Here is a 12,187-nt window from a genome sequence, read left to right as displayed (position 1 = left end):
AACACACTCTGCAACCTTGTGGACAGCCTTCCCAGAAGAGTTAAAGCTGTAATAGCTGCAAAAGTTGGACTGACATCATATTGAACCCTATGGGTTAGGAATGGGATGGCACTTCAAGTTCATATGTGAGTCAAGGCAGGTGGCCAAATACTTTTGGCAATATAGTGTAAATAGATGTCGCGAACAGAATGAAAGGCAATGTAAATGAACAAAAGTTGTGTTTCTTCATTACAAAACCACTGAAGTATGGAGGGACCTTTATAGTCATTGCACTTTTAAAGTACAACGAAATTACACTTTCAACCACTACCCCGAGAGGGTAGTGACTGCTCCATCTACCTTCACACTGGAGTTAAGCAGTAGCAAAGGCGTGGGGTGGAGCTGGGGAAAGGTGTGCATATCTGTGTGTGGCAGTCAATGAGTCTGTGTGTTATGTCTATAGGCCTGGAGTCGCTCCGCACAATAAAGTTTAACTTCCCAGGTGTTTGTGAAGGAGAGGGGAGGGTGCAGAGCGGTTAACACTGTGCTGGACTCATTGGGATGTTTATGCACGGCCTAGCCAAGGCCATTTGCATAGGGAGTCGAATTATAGATAAGGGTTGTTGTTGTTTCAGGCGAGCAGGCAGATTCCAATGGTTTGTCTTATGTTAATTGTTTGTTCCGTCTCTCAAATTGATCAAAGCCTCAGAAAGCTTCTCCAAGACGTAATCCAGTTTGTGATGTGATTCCAAGCTGGCCGCAGTAAAAATAAAAAGTAGGTTGCATTAAAACTACCGACAAGTACAATTCGTCCGAAAAGTTACGACAGAGTAAATATAGCGAGTTACTACAAAGCTCTATTTGTGACGTTTGACATTCTAATGTTCGCCACATAATCGAAAAGTTCTTCCCGAGTGGTAGGGTCATAGGAGTCAAGAAGAAGGGCTGTAACAGTATTGTAGATTTCGGTTTCAAAGTCTTCACAATAATACCGTGACGCCTGAAAGTTTGAGTTGGAGTTTATTTCGAACATGCAAGCATACACATGATACATCACAATTTCCAGTTTCTCTTTTCAACATGTTCGAAAAGGAGCAGGAAGAAGCAGAGCTTATTTAATCCTACCCCTTTTCTTTTACAGTTGCTAAAACTTTTGTTCACTTCCTGTTCTCAATTTATTCACAATATACTCCAAAAGTAATATAAATAAAGAAATAATAATTGGTGAAGTAAGTCATATTACATATAATGAGATAAGTAAGATTATTTTAAGAATGAAATAATCTAAAGTATCAAACAAAAACTTGCTGTTTAGATTTTTCCAGCAAACTATATCTCCAAGAACCCTCTGTGCAGCGCAAGGCGCCAAGGTGGGGGCATTGAACGCCGGAAGCAGGCAGTAAAGTGTGTTTCGTAGTCGATAAGAGGAATATTTTTTGGGGTATTTCCTGAAAAATGTCATCAAAATCTATCCATAACCCTTTGAGTTATGTTGCTCAAAAACAGACAACAAAACCTGGTGAAAACATAACCTCTTTGGCAGAGGTAAGAAAGTCTGCATTCTGCAAAATCATACTTTCGTCCCGAGCGTTTCCAAGGCGACACAAAGCCAGCCGGTCACGTCGCACAGCACGGACGTAATCACCAAAAAAATAAAATAAAATAAAAATGTTCAATGCGGGAAATATGAGCAAACTGAAAAACTACTTGATAAATCCTCAATCCATCCATAATTGTCAGCGAATCCAAACATCAGTTTATGAGTTATATTTATTTACATTATACATCCATTCATCCATCCATCTTCAACCGCTTACATTATTACATTATTAAAAGTAAAATTGTTAGTTTTCTGAAAAACAGCATTTTCCAGACTGATGTCCACTGTGGAGGACACTGCTTCTCAGATGGTGATAATATCGTACCGTGAGATTTGATCCCTAGTTGTTTGGGAAAAGCTCACCAGAAAAAGTAGTCTGGGAGACACTTACACTAACTGCAATGGTGCGATAGTGTGATCCAAACGCAAGAACATTTTTCTATAAGAGATATTGTATATTGGCTCTTTTTGGTGTCTGTTGGCTCCAAACTAGCCCTTAAATCAGGGGTGTCAAACTCATTTTAGCTCAGGGGCCGCATGGAGGAAAATCTATCCCCTAGTGCAGGGGTGTCAAACTCATTTCGCATCGTGGGCCACATACGGCCTAGGGAGATGTCAAGTGGGCCGGACCATTAAAATTATACCATACTCTGCTATAAATAACCAAAATATCATGTCTTTCCTTTGTTTTGGTGTAAAGAAGCACAAGAACATTAGGAACATATTGAAATTTAATGAACTATCCTTTTACAAAACATTTCATGAAACACCTCATATTTCCTTAGACAAATGTGCAATTTACTTTTATCATTCACAAATATGCATTGCAACTGATCCCACTGATTGTACAAAGGCACAAAACTTTAATTGGTACTGAAAAATATAGTAATGCACTTTAAGATTAAATGAGACTTTTAAAGAAAGGAATTTTTAAACCACTTACACATACGCATATAAAATCTAAATGTAATCCCTGCGTACACCTTACAAACTAAGGAGAGTGATTTTAAATGTGTAATGAAGAAAGTGTTCGCCTGTCCTGTAAATCTGTAAACTTCATACATGAAACATACATACACATACAATACATACTGAAAATGTATGTAGTTGTATGAACAGTAGAATTCCATCACACAACTTTTGTTTTGAAGCTGCTGACTAACATTAAAGTGCACATTTTTTAAATCACCACAGTAAGGATTCATCTTCACAGAGCTGTATTCTTTCAATGCAAACAGTATCTAAGGCAGCATTTTAAAGGTGTTAGTCTAGTCTGGACTTGTATTTGTTCCTGAAACTTGGCATCTTTTGGCCTGTACAAGTGCATCAACACCAGGTGTCATGTCCTGACTAGCTGTCACTTTCAGAATGTCATTTAAGTGCTTGTTTGTGAGCCTTGAACGCATTTTTGTTTTATTGATATTCATCACTGAGAAAATTTGTTCACAAAGGTAGGTTGTCCCAAACATGCACAAAATTTTAGCAGCCAGGGCTGTTAATTTGGGGTACCCTGGTAGTAGATACTGATAAAATCTGTCCAGACCTACAGAGGCAAATTTGCCCTTCAAATCTGCATCACACTGCAAATCAATTATCTCTAGCTGAATTTCGGCCGGCAGATCAGAAGCTTTAACTGTGAAAGGTGAGCGAAAAACTGAAAATTCTGTCTCAAGTTCACAAAATACCTGAAAACGTTTCTCAAACTCCCGCAGTAGTCCTGCAATTTTGTCTTTGTACCGTTTCATGTCCGCATCAGGTCTGGTCACACACACATCTCTCAGACAGGGGAAATGAGCAGGGTTGCCATTTGCCAGTTGCATCTCCCACAAAGTCAGCTTCAACTTAAATGCATGTATGTTGTCAGAAAACTGTGTGACAACTTTTTTGCGGCCTTGCAACATTTTGTTCAGATTGTTCAAGTGTTCAGTAATATCAACCAAAAATGCAAGGTCCCGTAGCCATTCCTGAGATTGTAATTCCAACACCGGTTTTCGTTTTTTCTCCATGAACTGTCCGATTTCCTCTCGTAGATCAAAGAAATGCCTCAGCACAGCGCCTCGGCTTAACCATCTCACTTCAGTGTGGTATGGCAGGCTGTGGGTAATGTTGCTGTCGCTGAGAAGTTTGTCAAACTGACGATGGTTCAAACCTCTGGACCGGATGAAATTTACAGTGCGAACAACCACCTCCATGACGTGGTCCATTTTCAGCGACTTGCAACACAATGCCTCCTGGTGCAAAATACAGTGAAATGTCCAGAAACGATCTCCTCCATTAAGGGCTTGTACTTTGTCTTTGAACTTTGTCGCGACACCTGCTTTCTTTCCGACCATGGATGGCGCGCCGTCTGTAGCCAGGCTGACAGCGCGGGACCAGTCCACTCCAACTCTGTCCAATGCAGCAACGACAGAGCCAAAAATGTCCTCGGCTGTTGTGGTGTCCATCATTGGCACCAACTCAAGAAACTCTTCAGTAACAGTCAATATCTCATCAACTCCTCGAATAAATATGGCCAGTTGGGCCACGTCTGTGATGTCAGTGCTCTCGTCAATTGCCACGGAAAATGCAATAAATGACTTAACTCTCTGTTTCAATTGACTGTCTAAATCTGCCGATAGTTCCGAAATCCTCTCTGCTATAGTATTCCTCGTTAGGCTAATATTGGCAAAAGCTTGTCGCTTCTCGGGACATACAAGTTCAGCCGCCTTCATCATGCATCGTTTAACAAAGTCACCGTCGGAATACGGCTTCGATGCTAATGCTATTTCGCTAGCAATTAGGTAGCTGGCTTTTACCGCTGCTTCACTGACTTCTCGGCTCTGGATGAAAGTTGACTGCTGTTTCCTCAGACCCGCCAGCAATTCGTTAATCTTATCTCTTCTCAGTTGTCCTTGCAAGCCGTCATATTTTTCGCTGTGATGAGTCTCGTAGTGGCGTCGAATATTATATTCCTTCAATACCGAAACTTGTTGCAAACACACCAAGCACGAAGGTTTTCCGTGCATCTCTGTAAATAAATAGGACGTGGTCCATTTTTCTTTGAAAATTCTACACTCCTTATCTACTTTTCTCCGTTTGGATAACGACATTTTGGCTAATGAGGGTGTAGCGGAGAGGTAGAGACCAAGGTATTAACAACGTCATTACAAGCAGCAGATGGCGCATTGATACCGTCTGCTGTTTTCAGTCTGTCTCAGTGATGCGGCTTGTCTTCTACTCTGATGGAAAGAGTGCGCCCCTTAGCGGATAATCCATGAATTGCAGCGAATTTAAAATATTAATTCCATGTCTTTTATGCATTTTTTCCACTTTCAAATTATCCTGCGGGCCTGATCGAACCTCCTTGGGGGCCGGTTCCGGCCCGCGGGCCGTATGTTTGACACCCCTGCCCTAGTGGGCTGGAATGGTAAAATCATGGCATGATAACTTAAAAATAAAGGCAACTTCAGGTTGTTTTCTCTGTTTTACTTTAGCCAACAATAGAACAAGCACATTCTGAAAACGTACAAATCACAAATAATCCTCTGGACAAAACACTTCAAATGTGTTGAAAATTCTGGGGAAATTGGTGCAGTTTCAAAAACACAATGAGCTTAGATTTAGTCTCAGTGTGTCTACAAAGCCAGGATTAAACTTGAAGTCACAGTCTTTCTGGGATTGAACAAAAACACAACATGTTGACTCTCCTAGGTATCAAACACCTCCTTTGTCATGTCCACGTATCAATCCAGAGCTAACTCGACAAACCATAAGAAACGGTGGTAAAAACTATTCAAAAGGGTTAAGTTCACTTTTCTCGTGTTTGACGGGGACATTTTGGGGGCAACGAGGGTGCCAAACGACGATGTGTTCGAAGCAGAAGACGTAAAACAGCAGGTTTTAAGTTTCATGTGGGTCGAGGAGGAGGAGGAGGAGCCACAGTCACCCTTTACTGTGTACCTCTTGCTTGGCCCCGGTATAAACCGCTTGCTTGCTTAATGCCTGATTCACACCACCGCTTTAAAGCGGCGAGCAAAGCGCCGTCATTTTTGTCAATTTTTCCCACGAATATCCCGATCTCCGAAGTAATGTTATGCTTTGATACGCTCTGATACGAATTCTTTCCCGCTTTGTTACCGTTCCTCACTATTTGATGCCGCTTTGATACGCTTTAAATCACGCTTTGATACGTTGTATTACGCTTTATTGAACTTTATTACGCTTTGATGCGATCCTGACGCTTTAAATCAGGCTCTGACACGATTATCAAGCTCTGTTGTGCATTGTTACGCTCCGTTACGCATTGGAATTATAGAGGTCGCCGATGTCACTCCAGCGGTATATAAAGATGCAGCATATGCACAAAGTCATTGCATCTTTGGCTCCCGGACAGGATGGCAGAGCAACAAGATCAAGAAGTTCTAGGTGTACCAGAGCATGATCTATCCGAAGAAGCCATGATGTTTGTCTCCCTTTTGTATAACTACATCTTAACCCTTGAGGCGGAGGAGAGGGAGGAAGAACAGCAAAGACAAGGGGAAGTTGACCGACGAGCAGGAACACCATTTATCCGGAGCTGCGGTGGCGACTGGGGTCCGCGCTTTGAACCAAGATCTGTTAAGCTTTCCTACGCTTTGAGTCAAGCTTTGTCACGCTTTGATACGCTCTCGGCGCTTTATTCCATTCTTGACAGAGCGCCGAATTTTTTTAAACCGTTTAAAAAATGTTGGCGATCTTGCCGCTACAAGCTTTCCCACGATCCATTACGACCCTCACACTTTAATCACGCTTTGTTACGCTTTAACGCCGCTTTGCATGCCGCTTTAAAGCGCCGTCAAAGCGCCGTTGGTGTGAACCTAGCATAACAGAATTGCTATTGTGACATCCAGTGGACACATTTAGAACAGCAGTTTCTTTCATTTAAAAAAAAAAAAAAAAAGCAACTAATTTTTATACTTGGCAAACTCATCACGCGGGCCGGATAAAACCTGTTCGCGGGCCTGATCGTACATTTGCCTTAAGTCATCCAGCAGCTCAAAATTTGCATTGCTGGAGAGACAATTTTGCTGTTATTTTTATTTCTGACAATCCAAATATGTTAATACACAGGGGAGATTCTCTTTCTCCATTGTCCGTCCTTCTGGCCACAATGTGTGCAGACATTTGTGTGTTACTCTGCCAGTTTGCACACATTTTACAAATCACATTGTGAGTGCGAAATGATTACATCTGCATCTCCTCCTCCCAGTATTGTGGGCCCTGTAAAAATCAGCATATATTCTGCATATACTTGAGTGCAAACATGCTGATTGTGCTCGCTATTTTTGCTCATTTGACAGACTCAGTCCTTGGTGCACCAGCTTAGTAGGTCAGCTTTGCACGTGCTATCAAGTTTGCACGTGTTTTAATACTTGATGCCATGTTAAATACATGTCATTGTGGTTTACGCAGCCCTACAAGGCACCTGTGAATAAGGGCTAAATAAATAATCTTTGATTGATTGATTGATAAATAACTTTAGTAGATCTTCCCCACATCTGCGGTCCCCTCCAAGGTTTCTCATTGTCATCCCATTGGGTTGAGTTTTTTCTTGCTCTGATGTGGGATCTAAGCCGAGGATGTCGTTGTGGCTTGTGCAGCCCTTTGAGACACTCGTGATTTAGGGCTATATAAGTAAACTTTGATTGATTGAGGTCCACACTTGGAAACTAAGAAATCGCTCCTCTAACAAGTAATTAATGACAGCTGCCACTTTCCACGACATAAATAAACGGAAGAAGTCAAATTAAGGTCAAAGTTGCAGTCTGGAACTAATGTGAGCGCAAGCCATGGGGGTCAGGAGTAGGGGGAATAGTGCCCAAGCCATGTGTGATCTCACATAGCAGAAAAGTGTCAAGCCTGTGTCTGGGCTTTGATATCAATATTCTCATAACTTCCTTTGACCACAAATCTCCGAGAACTATCCCCGGTTTGAATGCGTGCTGACGGTCCTCCCAACAGCTAATCAGTCCTTTTTGTGCAGCCGCACAACATGACAACACCCTCGCAGCTGCTTTTCAGTCCATTCATAATCTCTGAATCTGCCCTCTTACACAATTCTCCATTGTGTTTAGCCAAAATGTAACTCAGACGAAATAGCACTTTGGCTGCTGCCTTGTTCTTGTTTTGGTCCTCCGGCTTGTTGAAAAACAGATGCCGCAGCTAACAGTGGTGGTTTCATTATTCATCTTGCAGGTACGCGGGACATTTAGTGACACTGCAAATTGTCTGTGCAAATTGTCAGCTGCTTGCTGACAAATAAGGCGGGCAATTCACATGCAGTTATTCTTCTTAACCTGTCCTGTTTGGCATCCCAATCAGGCAGTATTGATTTTGCCATATGTAATCATTTCATGTCAAGTCATCATTAAATGGCCCTGATATGTCAAAAGGCATTAATACATCGTGGTCTTTTCGAATACCTCTATAATTGATAACAGTAGTTCAGCCGGGATATGCTCATTTCAAAATTAGATTTACAGCCCCGAAATATTATTGTTTTCATTTCGATGTACCGCCCTCTACCGTTTGACCAATTAGAAAGACTGTGAGTGTGTCACATCCAGGTTGCCAGTTACACACCACCATCTTCGTCTGGCTACTGCCACTGGTGAAGTTACTAAACATGTCAGACCTTAGTAAATCTAAAAGGCCTCATTACGATTCTCAACTTATTCATGACAAAGCCAGGAACAAAACGAGAATTTGTATCGGGGATGCCTTTGAAAGATGGAGACGATTGAAGGCGGAGAAGATTTTTTTCATCTGACGCCAAACTTGCTAATTTCCTCCTTGATAATAACTTGTAATAAATGGAAATAGAAATTTCATATGTAAACTATATTGTCCATTATAGTCTCTGATCTTGTCTAACGAAGCTAGTATGTTCGTGCAACGAATGCTTAGCATGCTAGCCCAGTCAATGACACATCGGCATGTAGGGCAACTATATGCCCTTTAGCCTGTATGTCGATGTGTCATTGAACTGACAGGGCAAAATATATATTTTACAAATAAAACCTATGTGGATATGGGTAGTGTCAGTGCCTATGTCGTTCTCAATATGCTGACACGCTGAGGAAATGGGTTCCAACATTAGCACGGCTGTCGTCATGGCAATGTGAAACATATGGAGACAGCCAAATCACATGACAAAATAATTCCTCTATCGTGTTTGCATATTGTGGACTACATGTACCAAGTTATATGGCAGCCTGAAACGTTTGAAACAGTAACCTATAGGCACACCTCGGAGCCGCTTTACTGTGTACCTCTTGCTTGGTATACTTGCTCGGCCCCGGTATAAACCATTTGCTTGCCTAACAGAATTGCTCTTGCAACATCCAGTGGACACATTTGGAATAGCAGTTTCTTTCATTTAAAAATGCTGTTTAATTTTACACTTAGAAACTCATCTTGCGGGCTGGATTAAACCGGTTTGCGGGCCTGATGCGGCCCGTGGGGCGCATGTTTGACATCTCTGATCTAGAGCAATAGTGTCAAACTCAAGGACCAGAGGCCAGATCTGGTTCGTCACATCATTCGTCACCAGAAAGCCTGGACATAATATTTGTCAAAGTACTTCATATTTCTAACTAAATGTTTTCATTCTTTCCATTTTGACAGAAAAAAACATGTAATGCAAGCATTTATAATTTTTTTTTTTTTACACTAAAAACTCAAATATTTCCGTGACTTATGATTTCAAAGCAAGTTATTCATTAAATTGTACGCTATTAAAATAACAATACATTTTATGGTAAAAAAAAAAACTGGCAGCTTAATTGCCAGAATTTTACTGTAGAAAAGACCATAGATTTTACAGAAAAAAAACTGACAGCTCAGTAAGCAGAATTTGACCGTTAAAAGAACTGTGGTATTGTTTTTCTATTTAAAATAATTCCCTGCACAAACCACCGTGAAATTTACAGTCAAGTTTGTGCAACTGAGTTGCCAGGTATTTACGGTAAAATGTACAGATCTATTTGTACAATGTATGTAATTTAAAAAAAAGTTTTATAATCATATACATAAGCAATTATCCAATAATATCATGAGGCAAATCCTTATAAATTTATATTCATAAATTATCTATTGTTACAAGCGGCCCTCTGAGGGCAGCCAAAACTGTGATGTGGCCCCCAATGAAAATGAGTTTAACACCCCTGCTCTAGAATAACAGTATTCTTACTTTCTAGAGTCTAGAGCAATGTGCTTCAAATAAAAGTTAAAAGTAATCATCTGAATAATTACGAGAGTAAGAGTAAATATTCGGTAAAGAAAATACTTCAATACTGAGTAACTGGTGGGTAAAATCCACATTTTTGAGTAGCTATTTTTATAGCTAATTTTTAATGTTATTTTTTTTAACCATATTCGGTGTGTGTGTGTGTGTTTCTATGCTTCTTGAGACATCAACAAGGAAAGGTACCGTCCATATGAGGACCGGTGAACAAGTTAGGACCGAAATCATGGTCCAAATACGAAAAACCATTGCATCTAATAGAGAATGTCTCATTTGCACCCCTGGTGGTGAAATCTATCAAAATTAGGGTGGTCCCAATAAGGAGGGATTTTTCAAATTGACTGTGTCTATTTTAAAAGTGCTCCCCCTCTGGGCAACATATGAAATAACAAATGTGTGTAAGAAATTGAAATGTGCCCCATTTGGCCACAATTAATTAAAAAAATCTAATAAATACTGTACGTATATAGAGACATACTGTAATAACTTGAAGTAAATAATGAAGATTAAAAAAACAATTACAAACAAAAACTTTGAAAAAAAATAACTAACTAAAAGCTTACCTTTTTTATATTTGCATAGTTTGTATATAAATAAATGATAAATGGGTTGTACTTGTATAGCGCTTTTCTACCTTCAAGGTACTCAACGCGCTTTGACAGTATTTCCACATTTACCCATTCACACACACATTCACACACTGATGGCAGGAGCTGCCATGCAAGGCGCTAACCAGCAGCCATCAGAGGCAAAGGGTGAAGTGTCTTGCCCAAGGACACAACGGACGTGACTAGGAAGGTAGAAGGTGGGAATTGAACCCCAGTAACCAGCAACACTCCGATTGCTGGCACAGCCACTCTATCAACTTCGCCACGCCGTCCCTATCATTAATGTTGTAAATACTAATCTGTATATATGTAGAAAGGGTGGTCCTAAACAGGTAGGCATTTTTCAAACAAATAAATACAAGAATGTGTGTGTGTCTGTGTGTGTGTGTGTGACAAAGAAACACAATACTATAGCATCAACTACAAAATATTCACATTTCACAGTCAATTTCCCCATTGTGGGATAAATAAAAACTAACTTACTCTATACTACTTATGACGTTATAACAGGACTAATGTTAAACATCTACAACTTACCACATGTTTTCTCTAGCTGGAAGTTGTACTTGTATTGGCTGAAATGGGAAATGTTTTAATGACAAGGGTGACAGAGCATGATACAAATGCTATTTTCCGTACTTTGTAAGTACACATTGGAGAGTTCCGCCTCAAGAATACCACGTTTGTTTGTTTGATTGGTAAAACAGAGTAATGTGACGGTGCCTGCTGGAAGAAGTCTCTCGGATTATAAATTAATATACTAATGATATAAATAAATATAGAAATTGGAATGAAATTTAATAAAACAAAGTACAAAAACAAGTGAAAGTAGGACTTCTTCACATAAACACAAGAAAAAGTAAGTTGCATAAAACTACTGACTAGTACAATTTCCCCAAAAATGGGGAAAATTGACCATGTTACTAATTGCCTGCAGTAATGTACTCTACTGTATGTGTATTGTTTATGGATTCATACATCTTAGACGCCTAAAATGTATTTCAACAGATCTATCAATTTGTGTTGCAGTGATCACCATCATCAACGGAAAGGTGGAGGAAGTGGAGCTTCCTGTGGAGAAGGTTGATATCATTATATCAGAGTGGATGGGCTACTGTCTCTTCTACGAATCCATGTTGAACACGGTTATCTTCGCCAGGGACAAGTGGCTGGTACGCACTCTGTGTGATGACGCATCACACAATGTTTAGTTGAAAATAACCAAGTCACATGACAATTGCTTGACGTAAGGAAAGCAATTTTTGACATGTGCGTAAAGCAACTCTCCGGTCTTTTTGATTCTCCCTTAGGTGTTGGAGGAACTTTTGTTTTTAGCAAACTGTCATGAATAATAATTGACGTTAAGCATGTATACACTATATTGCCAAAAGTATTTGGCCACCTGCCTTGACTCACATATGAACTTGAAGTGCCATCCCATTCCTAACCCATAGGGTTCAATATGATGCCGGTCCCCCTTTTTCAGCTATTACAGCGTCAACTCTTCTGGGAAGGCTGTCCACAAGGTTGCGGAGGGTGTTTATAGGAATTTTCGACCATTCTACCAAAAGCGCATTGGTGAGGTCACACACTGATGTTGGTCGAGAAGGCCTGGCTTTCAGTCTATGTTGTAGTTCATCCCAAAGGTGTTCTATCGGGTTCAGGTCAGGACTCTGTGCAGGCCAGTCAAGTTCATCCACACCAGACTCTGTCATACATGTTTTTATGGACCTTGCT

At 40.4% G+C, this 12,187-nt stretch overlaps 1 protein-coding gene across 2 annotated transcripts in view; it reads left to right on the top strand.

The window, feature by feature from the left end:
• LOC133641599 (protein arginine N-methyltransferase 8-B) overlaps positions 1-12,187 on the top strand; it is a 90,458-nt gene that overhangs the window by 50,459 nt on the left and 27,812 nt on the right. For both annotated transcript variants that reach the window (XM_062035439.1, XM_062035438.1), the window contains one exon: positions 11,480-11,622. In XM_062035439.1, the coding sequence (XP_061891423.1) occupies positions 11,480-11,622 (143 nt within the window). The remainder of the gene's footprint in view (positions 1-11,479; positions 11,623-12,187) is intronic.

This window comes from Entelurus aequoreus, linkage group LG24, assembly GCF_033978785.1.
Source record: "Entelurus aequoreus isolate RoL-2023_Sb linkage group LG24, RoL_Eaeq_v1.1, whole genome shotgun sequence".
Classification (NCBI taxonomy): Eukaryota; Metazoa; Chordata; class Actinopteri; order Syngnathiformes; family Syngnathidae; genus Entelurus; species Entelurus aequoreus.
The sequence above is the reverse complement of the archived record's forward strand: the minus strand, read 5'-3'. Positions and strand labels throughout refer to the sequence as shown.